Source organism: Meles meles, chromosome 18 (assembly GCF_922984935.1).
Source record: "Meles meles chromosome 18, mMelMel3.1 paternal haplotype, whole genome shotgun sequence".
NCBI classification, from domain to species: Eukaryota; Metazoa; Chordata; class Mammalia; order Carnivora; family Mustelidae; genus Meles; species Meles meles.
Window position 1 is genome coordinate 51202772 of NC_060083.1, and position 23744 is coordinate 51226515.

General features: G+C 55.3%; 1 protein-coding gene across 1 annotated transcript in view; it reads right to left on the bottom strand.

The window, feature by feature from the left end:
• CACNG4 (calcium voltage-gated channel auxiliary subunit gamma 4) overlaps window positions 1-2873 on the bottom strand; it is a 60526-nt gene extending 57653 nt beyond the window's left edge. The window contains exon 1 of the mRNA XM_045983924.1: window positions 2630-2873. Coding sequence (XP_045839880.1) covers window positions 2630-2849 — 220 coding nt within the window. The 5' untranslated portion in view covers window positions 2850-2873. The remainder of the gene's footprint in view (window positions 1-2629) is intronic.
• Between the last annotated feature and the right edge of the window lie 20871 nt (window positions 2874-23744).

Here is a 23744-nt window from a genome sequence, read left to right on the forward strand (position 1 = left end):
AGCATCATTGATGGGAGACAACCAGGAAATGGAATCACTGTCGCCAGCAAGCCCTCGGTCACAACCAGTGTTTTGTTAGTGGCCCCGCTCCAATATTTCTCTAGGTTCAACCCAGAGGCTTGATCTTTTCTTTTCTCCCCCTTCTCCCCTGCCCCATGTAAAGCTTTGGGGGCACTTTGCTAGAGAACAGGTGGAAATCATGCACTTGACACACAAAGCCAACACTGGGGGGGCCCAGGCCCCCAGGGAGGGGCATGGGATGGCTGTGCTGTGTGGGTCCCCACCTGGACCCTCGCTGGCAGGTGGAGCCATCACAGCTGGCAGGCGATGTGCTTCCCTGAGGTGAGCCGGCAGTTTCCACCCAGGTCCAGAGAAGGATGTTACTAGCCACAACAAGGAATCCTGAACCAGCTCTCCTGGCCCTGGGTTGGTCCGAGGGCGGTCCAGCCCTTGGATGTGCCCTGGTTTGGCCCTCAGAACCCCTGAGCTCATGGGTGGGTGGGTGGGTGGGGGGGAATGAGAGAGGCAGCTCAGTTCTTATGGTGAAGTTCCCCAGATGGCAATTCCCCACCCTCCCTCCGCCAGTGGAGCCCGCTGCCCAGATCGGCTTGGGGCTCTCTTGATGAACACCGAGTGCAAACGGCTCGAGGCAGCTGGCAAGATGCTAAGTGCAGCATCAATCCTAATTAGGATGAGGAATTAATAAAGGAGGCCTTCGAGCCGCTCTGCAGAGGCCAGGCTCGCCGCTGTGGAGGAGTTAGTTCCGATTCCCACTGGGAAACTGGGAGGCCTGGGGTCCACGGGTGCCTTCGGGTGATGACAGTGGTATGACTTACTGTGCCCCCCAGAGTCTGTGAGGGAGAACCTGGGGGCTCTGCGGCCCCAGTTCTGTGTCTAATTCAGGTGCTGTGGCAGGTAGTGACGTGGGTACATTCTCCAGATGAGAAGAGTAGGTGTTTGTGATCTGAGCAATTGCACACCAGAAATGATGTTTTTCAAAAGAAAAGCGGAGGGTATGATCGTGGGCCCACCGATCCTTTGTGTAGCTTGTTTCCCAAAAGATTGATTGTACCTATGCCCGCTCCTCCAAGACTCCACTTAGCCCTGGCATTAAACTCCAAATTGCAAAGGGCAAGGCAGCCGCGTCTGGGAGAGGGTGTGGGGGGCGGGGGGCAGAGGTGGGCAGGATTCCCGGGAGGGCAGGTCTAGGAGGAGGGGAAAGGGAGCAAGTTCAGCCTCCCCGAGCCGACCCAGCTTTACAAAGCCTCTTTTTATATGACTCCAAATGCGGCCAGAAAAAGGGCCATCTCTTTAAGAGCTTCCTACCAACCTCCACCAAGCTCCAAACCCGCTGCACTATTTGCAGGGGCTGTTAAGCGCAGTAAGGAAGGCTGGGTGTGTGGGAGAACTCCCCGAATGACGGAGGGGCGGAGTTAACACACGGGAAAAGGTTACAGGAAAAGAAAGAGGAAACTCTGTCCAAGGATATCGGAAAGGCACGCTCCGCCAACTTCCCCCATCCCTTTTCCGATCTGAAAGCCAAGACCAAGCGGCAGGCCCCGTTCACAACCTGGCTGGGACCAGACCGCCTTTTCACAGCCACCTGTTAGTTCCCGTTCCGCAGCGGGGCGGGCGGGAGGCGCTGAAGTCGGCGCATTTTGCCATTGGAGGGGTCCGGGCCCCTCCCGCGGAGGGAGCGGTCCCCATGGTCCCGGGACACCCAATCCCGGCCCCCAGAGGCATTCCAACCTTGCAACACCGACTTCACGCCCCCCTCGCGCATCTGTAGGGAGCAGCGCCCGCCCCCCTTGCCCCGACGGGGCGGCCACGCCCCTCCCAGGCAGTTGTCGGTCTGCTGGTCGCCCCTGCGCACTCTGGCGTCCTGCCGAGGTCTCCAGCAGCCTCCCTGCCGAGGGACCGCGACGAAGGACTTGCTCCCCTAGTCTGGGGTGGGGGGGCAGCCTCGGTGACGCACCCCTCCCTCCCCACCGAGCAGGGAGCAGCGGGCCGGGACCCCGTGGAGGAGTAGGCAGCGGAGCAGGGTCTGGGAGGCGTCAGACTCCGGCGACCCAGGTCGCCCAGAGCCGCTCGGAGCACAGCCCCCACCCCCACCCCTCTGCCCGGGGCCTGGAGCTAGCGAGGAGCGGCCCCAGCGCTCCCCGCCCCCGGCCGGCCCCGCCCCAGGATGGCCAGTTCCCATAGCAATCGCACAGACACCGGTTGCCAAGCAACCCCTCCCCCTCCTCCCTCCCCTCCTCTCCGGTCCGCTCCCCCCAACTCCAGCCTCCTCCCGCCCCCACGCCATCCTCCACCTCCCCCGGGGGCTCCGGCGCGGCCCCTCGGGATCGCTTCGGTCTCGGGCTGCACGCGCGCCCGTGTGAGTTTCCGTGTGTTTCATTGTGTCTGTGTGCGAGGGGGTGTGCGTGTGCGTGGAGTTTGTGGGATCGGCTTGAGGGACCCCGAGCTGGTGCACAGCTGGCCGCGAGGGGACCCGCCCGCTCGTTCCGGCTCCTTTGTGTGTCGCGCGGAGCCAGTGCCGCGCCCACCCCCTTCCCGGCCGGCACCCCGGGCAGGGTGTGCGTGTGCGTGTGTGTGTCGGGAGGTGGGTGGGTGCCGCGGCCGGCCGTACCTTCGATGCAGCACACCCGCCACAGCCCCGAGTGGGTGAGGTCGCCGCGGGCGCGGCGGGGCGCGGGCCCGTCGTCCATGGTCAGGTTGGTGCCGTTGCAGATGTGCGCGCTGGAGTAGAGCCAGTAGTCGGTGCCGATGGCGATGGCCATGAGCGAGAAGGCGGCGAAGGCTCCGGCCGTGGTCAGCAGCATCTGCAGCCCGCGGTCGCATCGCACCATGGTGGGCGCCTCATAGTCCGCCGCCCGCCGGCCCGGCCCGCCGCGCCCGCCCGCCCTCCTCCCTCCGCGCGCCGCTCCGGGGGCGCCGGGGCTGGGGGGCCGAGGGCCGGGGGGCGGCGCCGCGCTGCGCGCTCCGACCCCGCGCCCCGGGCGTGCCTGCGCTCGGGCCCCGCCGGGGCTCAAACTCCGAGGCGCGGCGGCGAGTGAGGGCTGCGCGGGCCGCCGGGCGGGCTGGCGGCTGAGGCCGGGGGCTCCTCCCTCTCGGCCCGCCCTCCCGGCTCGGCCCGCGCCTCCGCCCCGCGCCCTCCGCGCCTCCGCCCGCCGCCGCCGCGCTCCGGGCCCGCGCCCCGTTCCTCTCGGCGCCGCCCCTCGCGCCTCGGCCCCCGCCCGGCTTTGCGCTCCCCTCTCGGCCCCTCTCCCCCGGCCCGGATTTTCTCTTCCCCCGCTCCTCTCCCTTCTCCGCGCTCGCACGCGCTCTCGCCTCCTCTCCCAGGGTTCATTCACATTATTGGAGCGAAGGAAGCCGAGGCACCGGTTCCCAGGAGGACGGAAGGGGAGCCGCGTTGCCGGCCACCTCGCTCACTCAACCCAGGACATCGAGCCTTCCCTTAGCTGGCCCGGGGACTCTTTAATTTGTGGAGTGTGTGTGTGCGCGCGCGCGTGCCGGGGGTGGCCCTCCTTGCCCCGTGTACAAATCTGTGCCTTTACCTGGCGATGGATGGTGTAGGTGTAATCTGGCAGTGGGACTGTTCCGGTCAGATTTCCAGAAGCCCCAGATGTGGGTCACAGCTGAGAGCTATTACAGGCCAAGCCAGGCCCTGGCCCCTTCCCTCACCCACCTAACTGCTCCTGCCCCCACCAGCTCCTCCAGGGGACCCCAGACTTTGGGGTTGAGGGAGAAGAGGGGTGTCAGCCAGAGGTCATTTGGGAAGAACATAGCATCCCTGTTAGGCAGAGCGGTGATGGGGTTGTGCTCGGAGAGGGGGCTCCCCTCCATTATTACATTTCTGGGTGCTTTATTCCTGTGAGTCCAGGAACACCCTAGTTGTATCTGATTCAAACACCACAGCCCTGAGCTGTTCCCCTCTTTATTCTTGCTCCCTCCTGAATACCTTTATTTCTTTTTGCCTTTCCCTCCACTGGAGCTTAACTGGCTTTCCCTCACCTCTGTCCCTTTATTGCCAGTCTCTGCCTCCAGCCCTGCTGGCTTCACTTAATTGCCTTTGCTGCTGGCATGATCCCAGCCTGGACACGCTCCCTTCTTCTCCCAGCCAGTGCAAGCTCCTTCTCCTTCAAAACCCCAGCTCCAAACTCTTCCGTCCAGAAGGTCCTCGGAGACCAGCGCCAGGATGTCCAGCGTGACATTATTCCGTCCCTCCCCAAAGCTCGTGTGCTTGGCACCCTTGATGGCTGCCCTGGGGCTGCTGCCCTGACCCCCAGGAAACTGAAAGAAGTATGCCAAGAGTTGCTCTTCTTCTTGTGACGTGCAGCCTAAATGTCACCTCCATTTCTAGCACCTTCCCTGGCCCCCACAACCCGAGGAAAATTAATGACCTCATGCTGCAATTAGCGGTCTCTCTTCCGTGAGCCTGTGAGCCTTTCTTATATCTGATGTATATGGTAAGGGGTGGAGAAATGTTTGCAGAGTGAGAGGTGTTCCTTGTCCCCTGGAAAATCAGAGTCTGACTGGGGGGCAACAGAGCCTATAAATAAAACCCAAGATAATGTAGCCCAAGAACCAGGCTAGCTGCATTAATTCATATTTGTGGCCCCTTCTCCTGCTTTGGGGGTATCTGTTCGTGCGTCCCCTGAGTCTCAGAGGACAAGAGCTGTCACCTGTATTTGACTTTCATCCACCTGTCACCCGATCTGGGGTTCTGTACACAGCAGGTGCCCATTGTATGCCTGAAGGTGCACACCTGGTGTGAGATGGCTTACTCTGACTCAGAGCAGGGCTGCCTTCCCATGTCCCTAATATCCACAAGGATACATTCTAGGTTCTGTTCCTAGAAGCACCCAGAAGGGTGGATCTCAAGCTTTCTCCTTGTTGTTGTTGTTACTGTTCTTCTTTTCTTCTTCTTTTTTTTTTTTTTTTGTCAGAGAGAGTAAGCACAGGCAGACAGAGCGGCAGGCAGAGGCAGAGGGAGAAGCAGGCTCCCTGCTGAGCAAGGAGCCTGCCGTGGGACTCGATCCTAGGACGCTGGGATCATGACCTGAGCCAAAGGCAGCCGCTTAACCAACTGAGCCACCCAGGCGTCCCTCTTCTTCTCCTTCTTAAGGAGCAAATCTTTGCCTCAAATTAAATCTTAAACAGAAGCCCCAGATAAATAAACCAACTCTCCTACCAGTTGGCCATGTAGGTCAGGGCTGGCATAGCTCTGGTTAAATAGGGGACCAGAGTACCCGTACCCACCTACCTACCCCCCCAGTAGCCCCTAAAACACCCCTGTGGACCTAGGGTTCCAAGAAATACGGTATGAAAACCAGCATCCTAAGCCAGCTTCTGGGTCCCTTGGGGACATCCTTTCCACTCCGTCCTGCTTGCAGTCTTTCTCGGGGACTTTGAGAGAAATAAATGGAACCAAGATAAACAGATCTTACTTATCTGTGGGGTGGAACAGGAGTGAGTAGCTTCCCTCCGTCTGCTCTTAGCTCTGGGAAGTGACGCATGGGTGGTGGAGTCCTCTTCCAAGCCAGCGATCCTCATGTTAATCCCACAGAAACAGAACGGAAATCTTCACTCATCAGAATGGACCGGCTCCCACCAGCATTCCCAGGAGCATGTGGGAGAGTGGAGACAGCCCTGGACCGGGAGCCATGATGTCAGCATCTCAGGCTGGCTCCATCAGTAACTGCGGGTGACCTTGGACGAGCCAGAACCACCTAAGAGAAAGACACCTCTCCGGCCCCCCCGCCTTTCAGATGCTTTTGAGGATCAAATAAAGTAGCCTTGCACATTGCATACACTTAGCAACTTAGGAATCAGTAGTAAATATTCCGTTTTCTACTGAGACAGTGAGCCAGACCCTGTCTAGCGGACATATGTTACTACATTGTCTGTTATTCTCACTGTTGTCCCCCTTACAATACCTGGGGAATCCAAGGCTCAGAGAAGTTGACTAACTCGCTCAAGATCTCACACCTGGAAAGTCTCAGCTCAGATCCCGATAACCAGAATATGTCAAGGGCACCAAACTGCCTCTTGGTCCTTATCGAGTGCTGCTTGACTGTGTTACATATGACGTGTTGGATGTGGGAGAAAGGGACCCCAATGGGACTTAGCAGCTTGCCTTTCTATCTGTGGACGCCCAACCGGCAGCCATGCTTAGTCCTGAGATGGCCAGTGTGTAGACCATGGAGTCAAATAAGGACTTGACCGCCAGGGAAGGGAGCTGGAGCAAACTCAAGACTGTCTGAGACCGTTCATCATGCCTGGGTGAGCACAATTTAAATCTGGAAATTTCTGCTCAGCCGGATTAGAGAACTCTAAATGGCAGTATTTAACGGCTGCCTGAGGTCCCCGGAGTTTCTCCCATGTGACATTTCCAGATCCGAGGGAGGGATGTGTCTTTTGCTTGCTCAGGAGGAGGCTCTGAGCTGGTCTTGTTCTGGAGACACTGGACACTTGGCATCTTCCCTCTGGGGAGCTGCTCGGGTCAGATCCACAGTGGGGGGAGGGGACGACTCACTGCACTTATTAGTACCTCTGTGGATGGTTGAGCAGGTGGAGGTGTTTAGACCAGTCCTTTGAAGCCATCTTTTTCCACACAAACAGGTTTCTTTCCCTTTCACCGACTCATTTGGGTAATGACCACAATTCTTCACTTTACTCTGGCTGTGAGGACAAATGAATGAGCTCCGAATCCTCTGACCAACCCAGCTCCGGGGTGAGGCGGCGGGGCAGTGGCCGTGGGAGGGCAGTACGCATTAGACTGTGCACACTGTGTAACGGGCATGTCAAAGCCGCCCGGCATCTGTAGTCAGGGCGAGAAGGAAGGGAGAGGCCCTCCGCCAGCGAGAGAACGCGGTTCCGAGAGCCCTTATTAAAAGCTTTGCTTTCCCCCTTTGTCCTCCAGAAATAATGACCTTCGGGTGGCAACTTTTTGTACTATCTCATTTCCATGCCCAAAGCAGATGGTTCTGCTGATTTTAGAAGACTTAATGGGGCGGGGGTGGGGGGAGGGGGTATGTGGAGAGCCAGGGAGATATTTCCGGTGAATTGACAGAAAGAGTGATTTTGATTTTCTATAGCACAGGGTTGAGGATGAGACTTAGAAGGTTCCGGGGCTTGGCTCAGTATGGAGGCTTATCTGTAGCCCATCCAAGCTGCTCAGAATCCAAGAAGAATGCCTCCAGATCCTGGTACGGACAGCCTCCCCCATCAGATTATGCACACCGCAAGAATAGCTTTTTTTTCTTTTTCTTCATATTTCAGTAGGTTCCTTTGAGGAGGAGCGCAGCTCCGAAAATGCTTCTTGGCTTTATGTATTCAAGTTTGTTCCATTTCATTTGCTTATCACTTATATCCCATTCAAGGTGGCTGGGGCCGGATATGCAGCCTTCTTTCTCAGCCCCGCCACAATGAAGCAGCCGGGTGCTCACCATCTCCACTGCCAGGCCAGCGCCTGGAAGTGCAGAGGGAAGAGAAGCGGTGTTTCCTGAGTGCCCTCTCTGTGCTACTTCCTATGTGGGCATCGTTCCAGCTCATCATGGCAACAAGCACATAAGGTGGGCGCCTTTACCCCATTCTGTAGGAGACGCACCTGCAGCCAAACAGAATCAGTGACTGAACTGGGATTTGAACCCAGTTCTGCCCGAGCCCAGCCAGGGTCAGCCAGCTACCAGAGGGTACCGAAGCTCAGGGTCCTCCAAGTCCCTCTGCCCACATCTGCTTCCTCCTCTTCTCTTCTTTCATGTCTTCATCCAGATGAAATCAGGTTCAAATGACCATCAAGGTCACAGGAGGGTGGAGAGGTTGAGGAGGGGCTGCACCTTGCAACCTCAGGGGCGGGGCGGTGAGTGGACAAGGGAGTGAGGTTGAAGCACATTCCCCATTTCTTGGGCAGGTAGGTTGAGCGGGGCTGCTTGCTGTCAGGGGCTGGAACCAGCCTTAGGAGCCTACCTTCCTCCTCCTCCTCCTTCCTGGTTCCTATTCCCAGTGCCTGTCCTGATGCTGGCCAGAGTGGAAGGCAGAAGGCCACCCCTGATCTGGGGGTCTCTGGCTGCCACCCCCCACCACCCCAGGTTTTTCTGTTTACTGTCAATGGGAGGGGAAGGCAGTGGCCTGCTGTCAGTGTTGCACAGTGAACAAAGCGACCAACTGTGAGTGAAGTCCGTGTGGGCTTTTTGAAGACCTGTGTGTTTTCACACCAGATCCCACTAGGGGCTGCACGCAGTTGCCGGCTGGGCGGTCTCCCCCACTAGAATTTGTTCCAGAACCAGCCCCGCTGATGAGCATATTGATATTAATGGCCTGACTTGGCCAAAGCTTCCGGCACAGCACGCCTGATAGTTAGCTGGTTATTCTGAGAACATTCTTTTCAAAACACTCAACAGGACAAACAGGCCGAGAGGTTCCTTTGTCCACAGACGGCCTCTGAAACTGAGCCGACTCTCAAAGGACTGAGAAGAACACTCCAAGGAAGAAATCGGCGGCACAGGGAGTGGAAGCATTTGAAACCGCGGGCTGGGAGGAGAGGACGACCAGCGGCAGCCCTGTCCTGCAACGAACGGGTATCATTTGTGCTTTCGCCGGAGCGGAGCTTTTAATTCCTAAAATATAACAGCCCCAGGCAGGAGCTTGCAAGAACCGGCAGCGGTTCATGCAGAACTTTGCTGCCAAGTGCCCGGCTGTGGAGGGCAAGGTCGGGTTCATGGTCCATCTGGCTACTTTCGGCTCCTGAGTGGCCCTTTCCCTTGCATCTCCTGCCTCCCCCGCTCTCTCAGTGGCCTGCGGCGGGGATGGGACTGGCTACCCTCAGCCCTCGTGGAGCTGTGTTTGCTACCGACTGGGGGAGTTTGCTTTATCCAGAGATTTCTTTCTGAATCATGGATATCAATGTAATATTTGCACTCTGCCTCCTCCGTTGACTATCCCCACTCATGTCCTTATTGAAGGGCTGCCAGGTGTTTGCTGCTTTTCTCTCCGGGGCCTTTTCTTGTGAACAGGAAATGAAAGGTCACTGGGTTCAGGGTGACCCAGGTTTCTAGTCGTGCTCTGTCACTTGCAGCTGTGTGGCTTTGGACTAGTGGCTCAAGCTCTCTGGGCTTCAGAACAGTGGGGACCCAAACACCTGTCTGCTGGGGTTTTTTGCAGATTAAAGAGCCTGGGCAAGACACTGTCGCAAGAGTGAGAGCTGGAGTTTCCGGAACATTCCACAAGCACCAGGCTCCATTCTAAATGCTTTACTGTGTTGTATGGGACTCACTTGGTTTACCCCCAAACTCTTTGAGGTAGCCATATTATGAATCCTCGTCCAAGAGGTAAACAGGGCACAGGGCTGGTAAATCCCTCGCCAGGGGATGTACCCAGCTGTGAACCTTAGCAGTCAGGCTCCAGAAGCCATGCTTATAATTTTGATTTAACATGTACTTAATAAATGGTAGCTTTCAGGGGCACCTGGGTGGCTCAGTGGGTTAAAGCCTTTGCCTTCAGCTCAGGTCATGATCCCAGGGTCCTGGGATCAAGCCCCGCATCGGGCTCTCTGCTCAGCAGGGAGCCTGCTTCCTCTTCTCTCTCTGCCTGCCTCTCTGCCTACTTGTGATTTCTGTCTGTCAAATAAATAAAATCTTTAAAAAAAATACAAATGAATGGTAGCTTTCATTATCTCACTCATTAATGCCCCCTAACAGTTAAGTTTAAGTTACTCAGTATCCTCCTCTACAAATATTCACTGACTTTACGAGACTCAAGTTTCCTTTGTAAGATAGACCAGCCTCCATTATCTTCTCCAGTCCAGAAATACGGAATTTTTTTCACTGGGCCCCTCTCCGTCCGTTCAATTTGTCTTCTGGGAACCTATCAATGTGGGTCTTCTGGGTGACAAAGACATTATTATTATTATTATTATTATTATTATTATTAGGGAGTGCAGGAGAGGGGCATAGGGAGAGGGAGAATCTTAAGCAGGCTCTAGGCTGGGCCATGCGGGGCTCAATCTCACGATCAAGCCAAAATCAAGAGTCGGATGCTTAACCGACTGCACCAACCAGACGCCCCAACAAAGACATTATTAAAATCATGGCCGTCGACTGTCAAAACTCTGTGGCCAGAGGAGAGCAGGCCCTGAGGCGCCCAGTGGTGTAGGATTCAGAGCCAAGACCAGCTCCTCAGTCCTCCCCAGCCACCACGTGGTCCAGCAGCACCCGCCCTGGGAGAGCCACCGGAAGAACTGCAGAGGACGGGTGACGGGTCTGGCCCCAGCTGACCCAGCCAAGGTGGTCTGACATCAGCAGGTGTCCCTGGTAGATGAGCATCACACGAAATCAGAAATAATACTTATCGTATGAATGATGGGTGCAGCCAAGATCTGGGGGTCCTTTTCAAGCGGTCTGCAGAATCACCGAGTTCTTCTCTGACGTGTCTGCTGGGAAATGCCTGCTCCCTGGCACGGCCTCAGGGCCTTCTCCTCCCCGCCAGACCAAAGCACCACTGAGCAGAGCGAGTGCTTAGACTCTCACATCCAGCTCCACACTTGGCTGGGTCTGATAACAGACCATTTCCAGGTAAACAGGGGATGGAAAATGAATTGACTTCCTAGAGGAAAGATGTTAAGTGCTTTAGATCCTTTTAAATTCAGGGAGGATTCTTTAGCTGGTGCTGTGTCTGTGGAGGGTATTGTCCCCTGGAGGATGGCACCTGTCCTCTGGCGACCCCTACCCAGAGGGGGAGGCCCTGAGGCAGCTCTGCCGTTACCTGCAGGTAATGGTTCTGAGCATCTGGGAACCAGGTGCCCCTTCCCTGACCCACTGGGCTCCTCTGCACACCCAAGTCCAACCATCTCTTGTCCCACATGCTGGATTTGTGATGTGATGGCATTCACAGCAGCTTCATGTACTGGAACATCATGTATGCAGTAGCACTTTATATCAACCCAAATGTTGTTATCCCCATTTTACAGATGATGAAACGGAGGCTTTACGGGGATAAGCAACTTATTCACGGTCAAGGCTAATCCACGGAAGAGCTAGGATTGGCTGTCTCTAGGGAACACGTTCTTGCCATAACTCAATAGTTTTCTACCCCGGATGCCCTTGACAATGGCCTAGGGGGACTTTGGGGATATACATCCCACTCCTAGAGATTCTGACCACTCTGGAATGGGGCTTGAATATCAGTATTTTTTTAAAGCTCCCAAGTGATTCCTAACATATCGCCCAGGAAAGAATCAGGACACAAAGTCATGATACCTTTGGACCCAAGTTCTCCCGAAAAGAGTTTGGCTTTTGACTAAATTCATCACCAGTAAACACAGCCTAACTCAGTCCCTGCGGTAACTGACAGGGAATGGTGGGCTGGGGGCCCCTGGTATCGTCTGGGCTGGCCGTGCCCAGGGTGAGTGGGGAAAGCAGCTGTTCTGCTGGTTAACATCTGGGAGATTCTACAAAGCTCTCGTTACCACTTCTAGCCCTGCAAGCATGCTGACTTGCCCTGTCTCTAGTGTGGGTCATGCTGTCCGCGTTTGTCTGCCTTCCCACCCAGCAGGTGGGAAATGCCCAGCAGAGAGCACCGGCCAGGGCTGTGGCTCTACAGAAGGCCTCCTGGGGTGGGAGAGCCTGGTGACACAGGGGCCAAGCTAGCACCGTCTTCTCCAGCACCTTATCCCACTAATAACCGGAGTCTGCTGTGGGAAGCTGGTCACCCCCCTCCCCACCCCTCTGGTTTAGCCGGGAAAGTCAGGGAGCTTTGGCATCAGACCAGAGGGCAGGAAGGATGAGACGTGGACGGTGGTGCTAATGGGGGTCCCGTGCCTGGCTCATGTGGGGGTTTGGGGCTGTGGGATGTCAAGTGGCAGACATACCTGGTCTCTCAGGATGCCCCAGCCCCAAACACTCCTCCCTTTGTCTGGGCCCCAAGCTCCTCCTCCCTCTGCCTCGGCCAATTCCCAGCAAGCCGCCCGCTGCACTTGCCAACGGAGCCAGATGCTGCTTTAGGGAAAACACCTTCTGGAGTTTGTTGTCTGAGCCCTCCCAGCTGACACCCACGGTGGAGAAGATGTGTCAGGATAAATGGAAAATCTCTTCATAAATATTTGAGAAAGGCAAAAAGGAAAAGAAGAAAAAAAAAAGAACCCCGAACTCCCCGCGTTTGGGAGCATCTTAGTGATTGCTGCTAACAGACGGGATGCAGGTCATTAACATCCATCAGCTTGTAGTATGATCCCAGGGAAAGCTCCCAGGAACCCCGGGCTTAGTTTGAGGGCCCCCTGGCTTGTCCTATGGCTCAGAGGAGAGGACAGACCTGTCCGGCCTGCTTACGGAAGCCACAGAGCACGCGCAGATGCCAAGCTGCCCTTTATCCATAATGCATAATTGTGTCTTTAAACTCAACTGCCATGGGACTTTATTACAAGGAGAGCACAGGCTAAAGTGGCTTATGGGGGGCCCCTGGGAGGAGAGTGAAGAGGCCCTGGAGGCCGGTGCCCACAAGCAGGAAGAGAATGGCACGCTCCAGGCCCGCGAGTCCAAGGGTGGGGGTCCCCTCCCAACTCACACCCCCTCGGGAGTGTTTGGTTAAGGGGAGATGGGGCATTTTGAGACCGGGACTCCCCAGTAAAAGGGGGCGCTGCTCAGGTTTGATCATCAAAGAAACTCACCACCCAGGGACAGCATCTTGGCCTCAACCCTGAGATTCCGGGTCTGGCCACATCAGCCCTGTGCGCCCCCGGGATCAGAAACCGGGGCTCCCAGCAACACGGGTGTCCTATGTATGGGTGCTACACATGCCTTCCTGCCTGCTTCTGCCAGCTCACTTGCCTGCCTCGGGGGCGTGGTTCCTGCCCGTCTTGTGATCCCAGCAAATGGACTCTTCAACCCGGAGGGAGGAGGACGGCCCATCGGAGCAGGGCAGGGTCTCTAGAGGACAAAAGCCTGGAGTGGACAATCTAAGCATGGGTACCTCAGGTGAACTTAGAAAGACAGATGTGTTCGAGGCCCCTGAAGGCCTGTGCACCCTGTGGAGAGCCGGGCGCTGAGAGCTGGACGCACGGGCCACCCTCCCACCTTTCAGCAGCGGACACCCCAGTTTCCGGAGCTGTTGTCATCGCAACAGCAGGGGGCTTCAGCCCAGGCTGGAGTGTAAGGAGGAGGCCACCTGTGACCTGGGTGTGTGTGACGAGGTGTCTGTCCCCAGGCCTGGGATGCGAGGTCACAGAGACCTTGACCGAGGCATTTGGAGCCGCATTTCTCATCGACATGTGTTTCAGGATTCTCCAGAGAAACAGATCTCTAAGAGGAGATTTATTATGGGAATCCATTCCCGAAATTATGGAGGCTAAGATGTTCCACCACGCACCGTCTGCAGGCTGGAGATACGGGAAGGCCGGTGGCACAATTCAGTCTTAGTCCGAATTCAGCCCAATTCAGTCTCATAGTCCAAAAACACGAGAACCATGAGCTCTGAGGTCCAAGGCCAGAAAAAGATGGATGTCCCAGCTCTGGAACAGAGAAAGCGAGAAAGAGATTTCTCCCTTCCTCTGCCTTTCTGGTGCGGTTAGGCCTGGATGGAGAATGCTTCCCCTGAGCTGGAGAAGGCCATCTCCACTCAGTCCACTGGCTCAAACACGAATCTCTTCCAGAAACACCCTCACAGACGCGCTCAGAAATCATCTTTGACCAGCCTCCGGGCATCCTTCAGCCCAACCCGGTTAACACACAGAATGAACCGTCCCGGCCCACGTCCTCTGCACGCACAGGTATATTAACTGAATATTAACTGATTTCAGGAGGAGGCTGGGAGCAGGAGGGCGCGGAGGCTGCACCGTGCCACGGTGACTCAAATTCTCTGTGGCATTCGGACTCTGAGTCAGTTCTACCCGGAATGCTGTCTCTGGCCGCAGTTCCAGCCCCCTCAGAGAAGCCGATGGTGCACACAAGCCTCCCCGAGAAGTAAGCCGGCTGAGAAACAGGGTCTGCTTCTCGCAGAGCCTCCCAGTTGCACGTTGCACGTGTGCAGGCCACGGCCGTGCTCACCGGCTTCTCACCAGGGTCTGGCCTTGGGTTGCTCGAATTCTCTTTGACGAGGGATTATGAAGGGGGAAGCAGAATCGCTCATTCATTTACTCAGTAGGTACACGTAGCGGGTTGCTTCGGAGGCCCCCCAAAGGGGATGTCCTTGTCCTAGTACCCGGACTCTTGAACGTGACCTTATTTGGGAAAAAGGTTCTTTGCAGACATGATCAAGTGGCGGTTCTTGAGGCCACCCTGAGTTAGAGCGGGTCCTAAGTCCAGGGACAAGTGTCCTTATAAGAGAATGGGAGGAGACACACAGGCAGAGAATGGACAGACGCAGACAGAAAGTCAAGGAATGCCAAGGATTTCCGGCAGCCACCAGAAGGTAGGGGAGAAGCGTGGAATGGAGCCTTCCTCAGAGCTTCCAGAAGGAACCAACCCAGTCACCACCTTGAGGTTAGAATTTTGTCCTCTAGAACGTGAAAAAAAAAAATGTATTGTTTTAAACTACCCTGTTCGTGGTCGTTTGTGATGGTGGCCCTAGGACCCAAAGGCGAGGAACAGGTGAGAGCTCCCAGGTCAAAGGCAACGGATTCCACATCGTAGCGATACACAGAGAAGTTGTCTCTCCTGAAATGGCACATCCACAGACAGGCTTTTCCAGACGGCCCCGTGTGCCTCGAGAACCTCTCCTTCTTTGTCGGAACCTTTCTTCTTAGCTCTTCTGTGGTCATTTGAAGGCTGATAGGTTTAGTGTCTGACTTTTCCACACACAGCAAACCCCAAGAGGGTGGAGGCCATCTCTGTTTTATTCAATTCTGACCCTCCACCCTGTAATGTAGGGCCCGGCATGGAGAAATGCCCAATATGTACATATTTGTTGAATGAAAAGATAAATGAATAGCTTCCCTGAGCCATATGGGGAGGAGGTGGTAAAGAAGGACCCACACTCAGGACGCCTTGGTGGCTCAGTCGATTAAGCACCTGACTCTTGGTTTCGGCTTAGGTCATGATCTCAGGGTCATGGGATCGAGCCCTGCATCAGGCTCTGTGCTCAGCATGGAGTCTGCTTGTTCCTCTTCCTCTGCTCTCTCTCTCTCTTTTAAAATAAATAAAATCTTTAAAAAAATTAAAAAGAAAACAAAAACATGCTTAAAAAAAAAACCCACACTTGCGTGGCAAACTTCTCCTGAGACCCTACAAGTTTATTATCTCATGACAGCAGGCTTGGAAATGTAATTACTTTGTTTTTCTCTCTCCTCCAAAAGCCTTGTTTTTAAAGTTCAGGCTTTTTTTTTTTTCCCACTTGTGGAGTAAATATGTGCATTAACCCCTAGGGCGGCAGAAAGGGAAGGGTAGGCTCAGGAAAGAGCATACTTGCTCAAAGTCAGACCCCCAGAAGGAAAACTTCCTGTCAAACGGAACATCTGATGAAAGTTAAAATGCTCTTGCAGAAATAAATTGGTTGCCCTAGCAACCAATTTCTTCTGGTTCTCCCCCAGAAGAAAAACATAGAAAGAGAAGGGGAGAGGGGGGGATGTCAGCTAACTCTGGTCTGAGCTTTGGAGAAGGAGCTGTCCAGCTAGAACTGTGGGACGCAAAGGTGACCTGTCTCACGTTACTAGCCTAGAAGGATGCTGGCACGCTTGCCCCCGTCTGGGCAGTGGAGTCCCTCCCCCCAGCCGCATTCACCTCCTGCATTGCCTTCCTGGCTGGCTCCCGTGGGCAGCAGAGCATCTGACCCCCCTCCAGACAATGCCTCTTGGCCCCTCTCAAAGTTGTACGCCAGCTCCTGTATTAAAATGCTCTTTAAAGAGACCCTGTTCTGGGTCCTTCGATCACGAGTAATCAACTTCCAATAGACTCTCATTGTAAATTCAGATTTTTATCTATCTATGGTTTTCCAGCGTGGAATCCGCCCACCTGTGCCAGGAGAGTTCACCAAAGGCATCTGAGCAGGGAGTGAGCACTCAGAGGTGCCTCTTGATGGTGCATTTGGGGTTCGTGGGGGAATGACAGCCCACTTACGGGGGAGGGGGGCAGCAGCGGGACGTCAAGCGCAGGGGTGTGGTAGGGTGGGTGCAGGCACGTTTTTTATGAAATGTGGTGGTCCTGGTGCACGGGCAGCCCAGCCTTAGCTGGTTTTCTCTGAGCAGATTATCCATTGAGGGTGTGAGTCTAGAGAAGCACTTGTCCGGGGTGTGTTAGTGGTGAAAAGGCCCAAAGAATGTTCACGTGGAAGGCTGTTGGCAGAGGTGGGAGGGGTGAGTCTATGAAGTTCATAGGTCATCGCACTCACTCCTTTTCCCTCAGTCTTTGGATCCTGTCTTTGGGAGGCGGGATAATGTCTCCCCAAAGAAGCCAGTGTCCTGGTCCTGGGAACCTGAGGAGATATTTCATTACGGGAGAAGGTGGAATAAAGGTCGCTAATCAGCGGACTTTAGGATGGGGGCTTATCCTGGCTTATCCGGGTGGGCCCAACAGCATCACGAGCTTAAAAGTGGAAGAAGAAGGCACAAGAGAAGCTCAGCGTGATATCACATGAGAGAACCGTGTTGGCCTTGAGGATGGAGGAAAGGGCCCGAGCCACAGAACGCAGGTGGCTTCTAGAAGCTGGAAAGGCCAGGAGATGGATTTCCCCATAGAGCCTCTGTAAAGGAACACTGCCCTGCTGACCCTTAACTTTAATCCCGGAGACCCATTTTGGACGTTTGAATGACACAAAGATAGGATAATCATTTCGTGTTGTTTCAGGCCTCAGAGCGTGTGGTAATTTGTTACAGTAGCCCTAGGGCACCGATCTGCCTCGAAGCACCAGGCCCCGCACCAGGTTCTGGGGGCACAGGGTCCACGGAGGCAAGGCTGCCACCCCATGAGGTTTTATAGTCCAGGGAAGGGGGCAGCCAGGAAAATCAACAGTGGAGGCCCAGTACCGTAAGGGGTAGAGTGCAGTGGGGGTGGCAGAGGGTAGGGAAAGTGTCCCAGGATAACTTTTGAAAAATGGACTCAAAGGATTGACTAGTGGAAGATTGGCTGGAGACGATGTCCAAGATGGAGGGAGGACATGGCCCGTGGGGGTGGGGGGGCTTGGAATGCACTGCTGAGAGAAGCAGCATGGTGAGCTAAGCTAGGCATGACAGAGCTAAGCAAGGCAGCATGAACTAAGCTAAGTACTGTAGAACTAAGCCAAGTACTGTAGAACTGAGTTAAGTACTATAGAACTAAGCTAGGTACTATAGAACTAAGCTAAGTACTATAGAACTAAGCCAAGTACTATAGAACTAAGCTAAGTAGCATAGAACTAAGCTAGGTACTACAGAACTAAGCTAAGTACTATAGAACTAGGCCAAGTACTACAGAACTAAGCCAAGTACTATAGAACTAAGCTAAGTACTGTAGAAGTAAGCCAAGTACTGTAGAACTAAGCTAAGTACTGTAGAACTAAGCCAGGTACTGTAGAACTAAGCTAAGTACTATAGAACTAAGTCAAGTACTATAGAATTAAGCCAAGTACTATAGAACTAAGCTAGGTACTGTAGAACTAAGCACTGTGAGCTAAGCTAAGAACTGTAGAGCTAAGCTAGGCACTATGAGCTAAGTAGGGTAGAACTAGGGTAGGTACTGTGAACTAAGCTAAGCACTGTGAAACTAAGCCAAGCTCTATGGAGCAAAATCAAGCAGCCTGACCTTTTATCTGGAGAGCTACAGGGAGTCTCTGAAGGGTCCTGAGAGGGGGCTGACAAGGTTTTGTTCAACCTGACCAGACACAGCAGAGCATGTCAAAACCAGAACCAAGCTGATCAAAATCAAAGCTTATCCCATCAGTGGCCTGAGAAGGGTCTCCCTCTTGGGAAGAGAGCGAGGCCTTTCTGCCAGGGACCTGCCCTCCGCTCCACTCAAACCCCTCCGTTCCCATCCCAGCTGAGACTGGATCCCCCGGTATTCCTTGACCTGCTTCAGAGAAGTGGTCCGAACTCTGCGGACCGGGTCTGCTTCCCCAAGCAGACATTTCCCCCTTCCCAACCAGCAAGGGCTCCAAGGGAAAAAGGCAAATGGAAAACAAAGCCGTGGTCACAGGCGGAGGCCTGGGCCTGCCGTCCCTTCATAAATTAAATATAAACTGTAAAAATGGATTATTTAAGGCATAATTGCCATTATTTTCTGATCTAAGAAAGCAGGAATGAGCGCGGTGATGGATCGTAAGCCAGACTGGAAAGAGGCATGGAATTAATTTCCCGAGACTCCTGAAGGGCTAACCCTGTGAAGCGGGGACTCCTCTGGCCACGTGGGGCTGCAGCTGGCCCCTCGGGGCAGAATCCCCCAGCCTGCGGTGTGCTCGGGAGCCCTGCCCCTGGGTTGGGGGGCTGCTGAGGCCTGGGCAGGGTGGGAGAGGGAAGGAGCCGCAGGTTTGCTGCCTGGGGGCAGGGGCTGGGCTCTCAGGTTGCGCTCAGGCTTGTCGGCTCGTGGGAGGTCAGTGGAGGACCAGAATCTGGGCTCTGGGAGGTGGAGGCCAAGTGCAGATACTCAGCTAAGCGTCCTGAGCTCAAGCTTCAGGAGCTGCATGTGGGCTTCGAGGGAGGAGCCCTGGAGTCCTGCCTCCTGTGGCTGAGCTCAGCGACCCCTGCTTCAGCTCCAGTCATTAGAAGCAAGTCCCCACCGTCCTCTCCAGCTCTACTCACTGGATCTTGTCTTGTCCCCGGGTTCCTGGTCATCATGATAACGCCATTTGACCTAAAAGCCACCTGCTCCCCCATGTCCCGCGGCCCATGTTGGACGAACCCATAAGGTGCATGCTGTTCCCATTTTACAGGAGAAGCTTGAGGTCCAAAGGGCTGAGCAGTTTCACAGGAACGTGGGGTTAATGGCATGGTCCCAATTCGCACGAGGTCTCTGGCCCATCAGGCCACTCTCTCCCCTCTGTGCCACTGGCCACTGTCCCAACCTCTAGCCCACTGTCCCTAAAGGTCCCCAGGAACCAGCCTGAGTGGGTGGGACTGCTCTAACTGGGAGGGGTGTAGCTGGGGTTTCCCATCTGCCTTCAGAGCTGGGCTGTCTCTTGCCCAGACCAGCTTTCCCCAACCTCACACAGGTGCTAGACTGAACGGTAACACACCGACGAAGACACCAGCCCCGGGCCCGATGCTGGGTCCCTCCCGTCCCTGGGTCTCTCCCATCTCCATCAGCCCCACACCTTCCTCACCTGTCCCCTCTAGCCCTGGGGCCAGAAAACCCAGATTTTCCTTTGTCAGAAGCCCCATTCCTTCATTCGTCCTTGCCATGAACACTGATTGAGCATTTGCCATACTGGGTGCTGAGCTAAAGACGGAGAATCTGCCTTCGGGAAGCTCCCAGACTAGGAGGGGAAACAGACAAGGAAACAGGGGATGACAGATGTCCCTGGTAGGTGCTGAGGTGGGGCAAGGTGGGGGGTGTTGATGGATTCCCCAGCCGGCTGGAGGAGTGGGGAAGCAGGGGGCACTTCCCCCGAGGAGGGGACATTTACACCGACTCCCACAATGAAGGAAAGAGCAGAGAAGAGCCTTCTGGGGGAAAAGCACGGCCCAGGTGCACAGGTCTGAGGCTGGGGGATGCAGGGATGGGGGGTGGACGCTGGGGGGACATCAGCAGGGGAGGCAGCTGAAGCTGGAATGAACCAAGAGCTGGGCTTGCCTCTTTTCTTGAAAGCAGTGGGACGTCACTGAAGGAGTTAAAAGCAGGGGACAGGCAGCATGGCAAGCCTCCCTGCAGAGAGATGATGCCGGTGTGAGCACAGAGCCCCAGGCAGAGGGCCAGGGAAGGGAGGCCCCGGGGTGTGAGGGGGCTGGCTTGGAGGCCGTGAGGATGGAGGAACGGGTGAGCTTGGGGCTTCTTCAGAGGCGGTGACTGGAGTTCTTCTCAGACAGAGATTGCCACAGACCTCAGCTAAGAGGGCAGCCGGAGAGGGAAAGCAGCTGCTGGTGTTCCAGATGTTCCAGACTCTTCCTCGATCCCTTCTGGTCCCCGGGACGCGCTAGCCAGTGTCTGTTTGCTTTTTTCTCCTTGCATGCCCCGTCTTGAGCTTTCAGGATGCGTCACTCGGAACTGACTGAGCAATACCGTCCTGACACTTGTGTGATTCACGGCCCTGCGACCGGCGCTCGGGGAAGTTGCCGTGGCCTCTGAGGCCACCGGATCTAATTGATTTAATACATCAGCTAAGGAACTGCTGTTTCCTGAACGAAACCTAAAATTGCATTGACGCCACAGCTGCAGCGGAGAAGGACTTACTCCGGCCGTCCAAATGCCCGCACGGAGGTGGTACAGGCATGGCAGGGACTGTCCCCCAAGTTAATGACTGCGCCTTTGATCTGTTGTCTTCTGTGTCCTCCCCCGGGGAGGGGGGCCGGGCTGTGGGAGAAAGCAGTGGGCTGCGTGGGAGGCTCTTCAGAGGGTGACAATGGCCACTTGTAAGAAAGCAGGTCTCCCCTCTCCAAGCCTCCCCCCGCCCCCCGACACACACACACACACACAGCGGGGCTGAGATAATGAATGTTCTATGAGCCGCTCTCATCTGAAGGGAGCTAATTGATTCCAATATTCATTTTACTGGGTTCCATAATTCTTGATTATGCCTTCTTCTGTGCCTTGGGAGACTTGGCGCTGACTCGCTGTGTAACAGGAGGCCTGTGTAATCCGCGTGATGATCATTTATTCACCAGCAGGACAAACGACGCTCTGTGTCACCATGAGCACGCCCGGGTGCTCCTCCTGTCTGTCACTCTTCTTCTCCCCTCCTAGATGGCCGTGTCCATCCCAGAGCCACGTGAGCCATCTTCCCTCTCTGGGAAGAAGGAAGGGGACCTTTCCTGAGCCCGCCCCTGGACAAATGGTAACACGTTGGGGCGACATCGTGCTTCAAGACGCTTCCCTGGTGGCAGGTGCCCGGAGACAGAATTCATTCACTCCGGAAGAGAGGACTCAGCTCTGTCTACACCCGGGCAGGGTGTGCTCTTCCCCAGCGCCTGGCCCGGGCGAAGTTCCAGGAAGCCAGGTTATCAGGCCGGTTTCAAAGACTTAGGTCATTGCCGTGCTCTCCTCCCCGCGGCTGACTTCACAGGTTCCTGAGCGCACGGCCTCATTCACTCACTCTCTGGCTCCCTCTCTCTCCGCACACATTCATCAAGCCCCTGCCGTGTGTCGGGCACCGGGGATATGGAGATGAATAACGCACGTGGCCCTGTTGTCAAGGATCGGCTTCTGGTGAGGGAGGAAGAGAGAGCCATGGAGCGGTGGGGACAAACATCGAAAAACGCGGAGACAGAGGAGGGCCTGGTGAACCCAGGATCAGGGCCGCCCCTGCGCTGGGGCAGGGACACGGTGGGTGGGGGAGGGAATGCGGAGGCTCGTGGCGTGACACCAGACGTGACTGTGGGCAGCTCTTCGCCAAAGCTCGAGGAGGGGAACGGCTGAGGTTTGGGGAGCCAGATCACGAGGGCTGCGCCTGCCTTGTTCAGTAGTTTAGTCTCATGGAGCAGGCAACGGGGAGGCAGTCCATGTCTTTAAGCCACAGAGAGCGTCTGCCTGCGTTTTAGAAAGATCCTTCTGGTTTTGGAGAGGGAGATGGGGAGCGGGGGAATCCGACTTACCATACAGGCAGGGGGCATGGCAAGGAGAGGGCAGGATGACGCCGAGGAGATGAAACCTCCAGGACTCGGTGACTTCTGAGACATGAAGGGTGAGGAATCGGGGAGTGAATTTCACTCCTGGGATCCTGTGGAGGAGCTGGATGGTGAGGTTGCCCCTATCTGTTTTAGGAATGCTTTCATCAGGCGAGGGATGGAAGACGGCCAGTGACTGATGCAGTAAAGGCACTAATGGTCCACACACTGAGAAGGCTGGGAGTGAGCTGTCGCAAGCTGGTTGAACATCTCAGTAGTGTCGTTAAAGATCTAGGATCTTCCTGCTCACCCACCGTCGGTGTGCAGTACCTTCCGCCGCCCCCCTCATGACTGCAAAATGGCTGCTTCAGCTCCAGACATTTTCATGGCATCCAAGGCAAGAAGAAGGAGAAAGAGGTGGCCATAACCATGTCTCTATTCCCTTTAATTTAAAAAAAAAAAAGTCTTTTCCAGAAACTTCTACCTATAAGTCAATGACCATCCGTAGTTGGAAGGAAGCTGGGAAAGTGAGTTCTAAAGTTTTTTAGCACCAAGAGTGGAGGCAAGTAAGGAAGAGAGGGATTGGGTATTGAGCCAACAGTGTTGCCAACCAAGAGGGACAAGTAAAACGGGAAGGGGCAGCATAGCCCCATGCCCTGGGCGAGTGAGGTGTGGAGAAAAGGCAGCCTCTGGCCCAGGGAGCTACAGGGAAGTGAGTGTCTTAAGGAGGCAGCTGGTTTGCCTTACACCCACTCCTTGCCCTTCCCTGGCCCTGTGTGGCTGTTTCCCTGGCTCCCTGCTCATTCTGCCAACGGGAGGCACTGGGGGAGATGGGAGGGTTGAAGGAGGGAGAAGTCGGGGGGTCACTCCTCCACCTCCCGCTCTGTCTCCAGGGGCTGCTTCTTTTTGCAGGCTTGGCTCCCACCTGCCATGGCTCCAACGTCCCCTGGTGGACCCTGGGCCCTCCTTGATGTCCCTCCAGCCATACAGAGATGAGAGGGTAGAGGAGCTCCTCCACTGGTGATGGCGGTGGGCTGGGGAGGGGGAATACCAGGCCGTGCACTGGATGTCCTGGAGCTGGTGCTGATGGGGCCGGAGCCGCCATTGAGGCAAGTGTCCAGCCTATGTCCACTGACGGAGGGAAGAGACAAGGCAGTGTTCCCACCTTTGCACTCTCTGCTTCATGACCTACGTTTTCGCTTCCTGTGGGTCTGCTAAGACATAGCTACGGAGATCAGACTCTGGATGTCTCTGACGAGGCTCAGAAGGGAAGGCTGGTTTTACCCTACAGTCAAGGCTCCACAATGCTGTGGCCACAAGCCGCCTTCCGGTCCCAGTGGTTTAATGCCACAGAAGTCTGTTTCTCATTCACGCTACGTGCCCACTGGAAACGCCCCTGTGGAGGGCACTGGAAAAGTCCACAGGGGGCTCTGCTCCCTTTAGTCCTCCAAGACCCTCTCTGGTCACATGCATCCGCAAGTGCCACGGCTGTGGGGAGGAAGCATGGAAAACTGTAGGTGTTGCTTGAGGCGGTGAAAGTCATTCACACTTTAGTAATAATTTGAAGCTCCGTGGAGGCAAGTGTCTGTCTATTTTGATCACGGTTGTATCTCAAGCCTCCAGAAGAGTGACCAACACATACTAGGTGCTCAGTAAATATTTGTGGAGTGAATTATTAACTCATTAGTCCTCACGGCAGCCCCGAGGAAGCTGGTGTTATAATTATCTACATTTTCCAGGGGAGGAAGCTGACGGTCACCAAAGTTAGGACATGGCGGAGCTGACCACCGTGACCCAGAAATCAGCAGCGGCATCCCCGTAGATCTGGAGACTTCCTCACCTCTTCCTCGCGCACGCGTCTTTTCTTTGTGGCAAGGTGTTGTCATCTCCCTTTGCCAGTCTGGGAATGTCACCTGCAGGGTAATGACCTGGCCGGTTGGCTTCTACCAAAGATCTCTGTGCTAACTGTGCAGGTGCTGGCCTCGGTCCTCAGGGAACTCCCGAGCAAGTGGGATCCTCGGAGACAGGCTTTCCGGAGATGAGGGAAACCCACGCTCAGGGATCATGACAGCTGGGAAAGACAGCATCT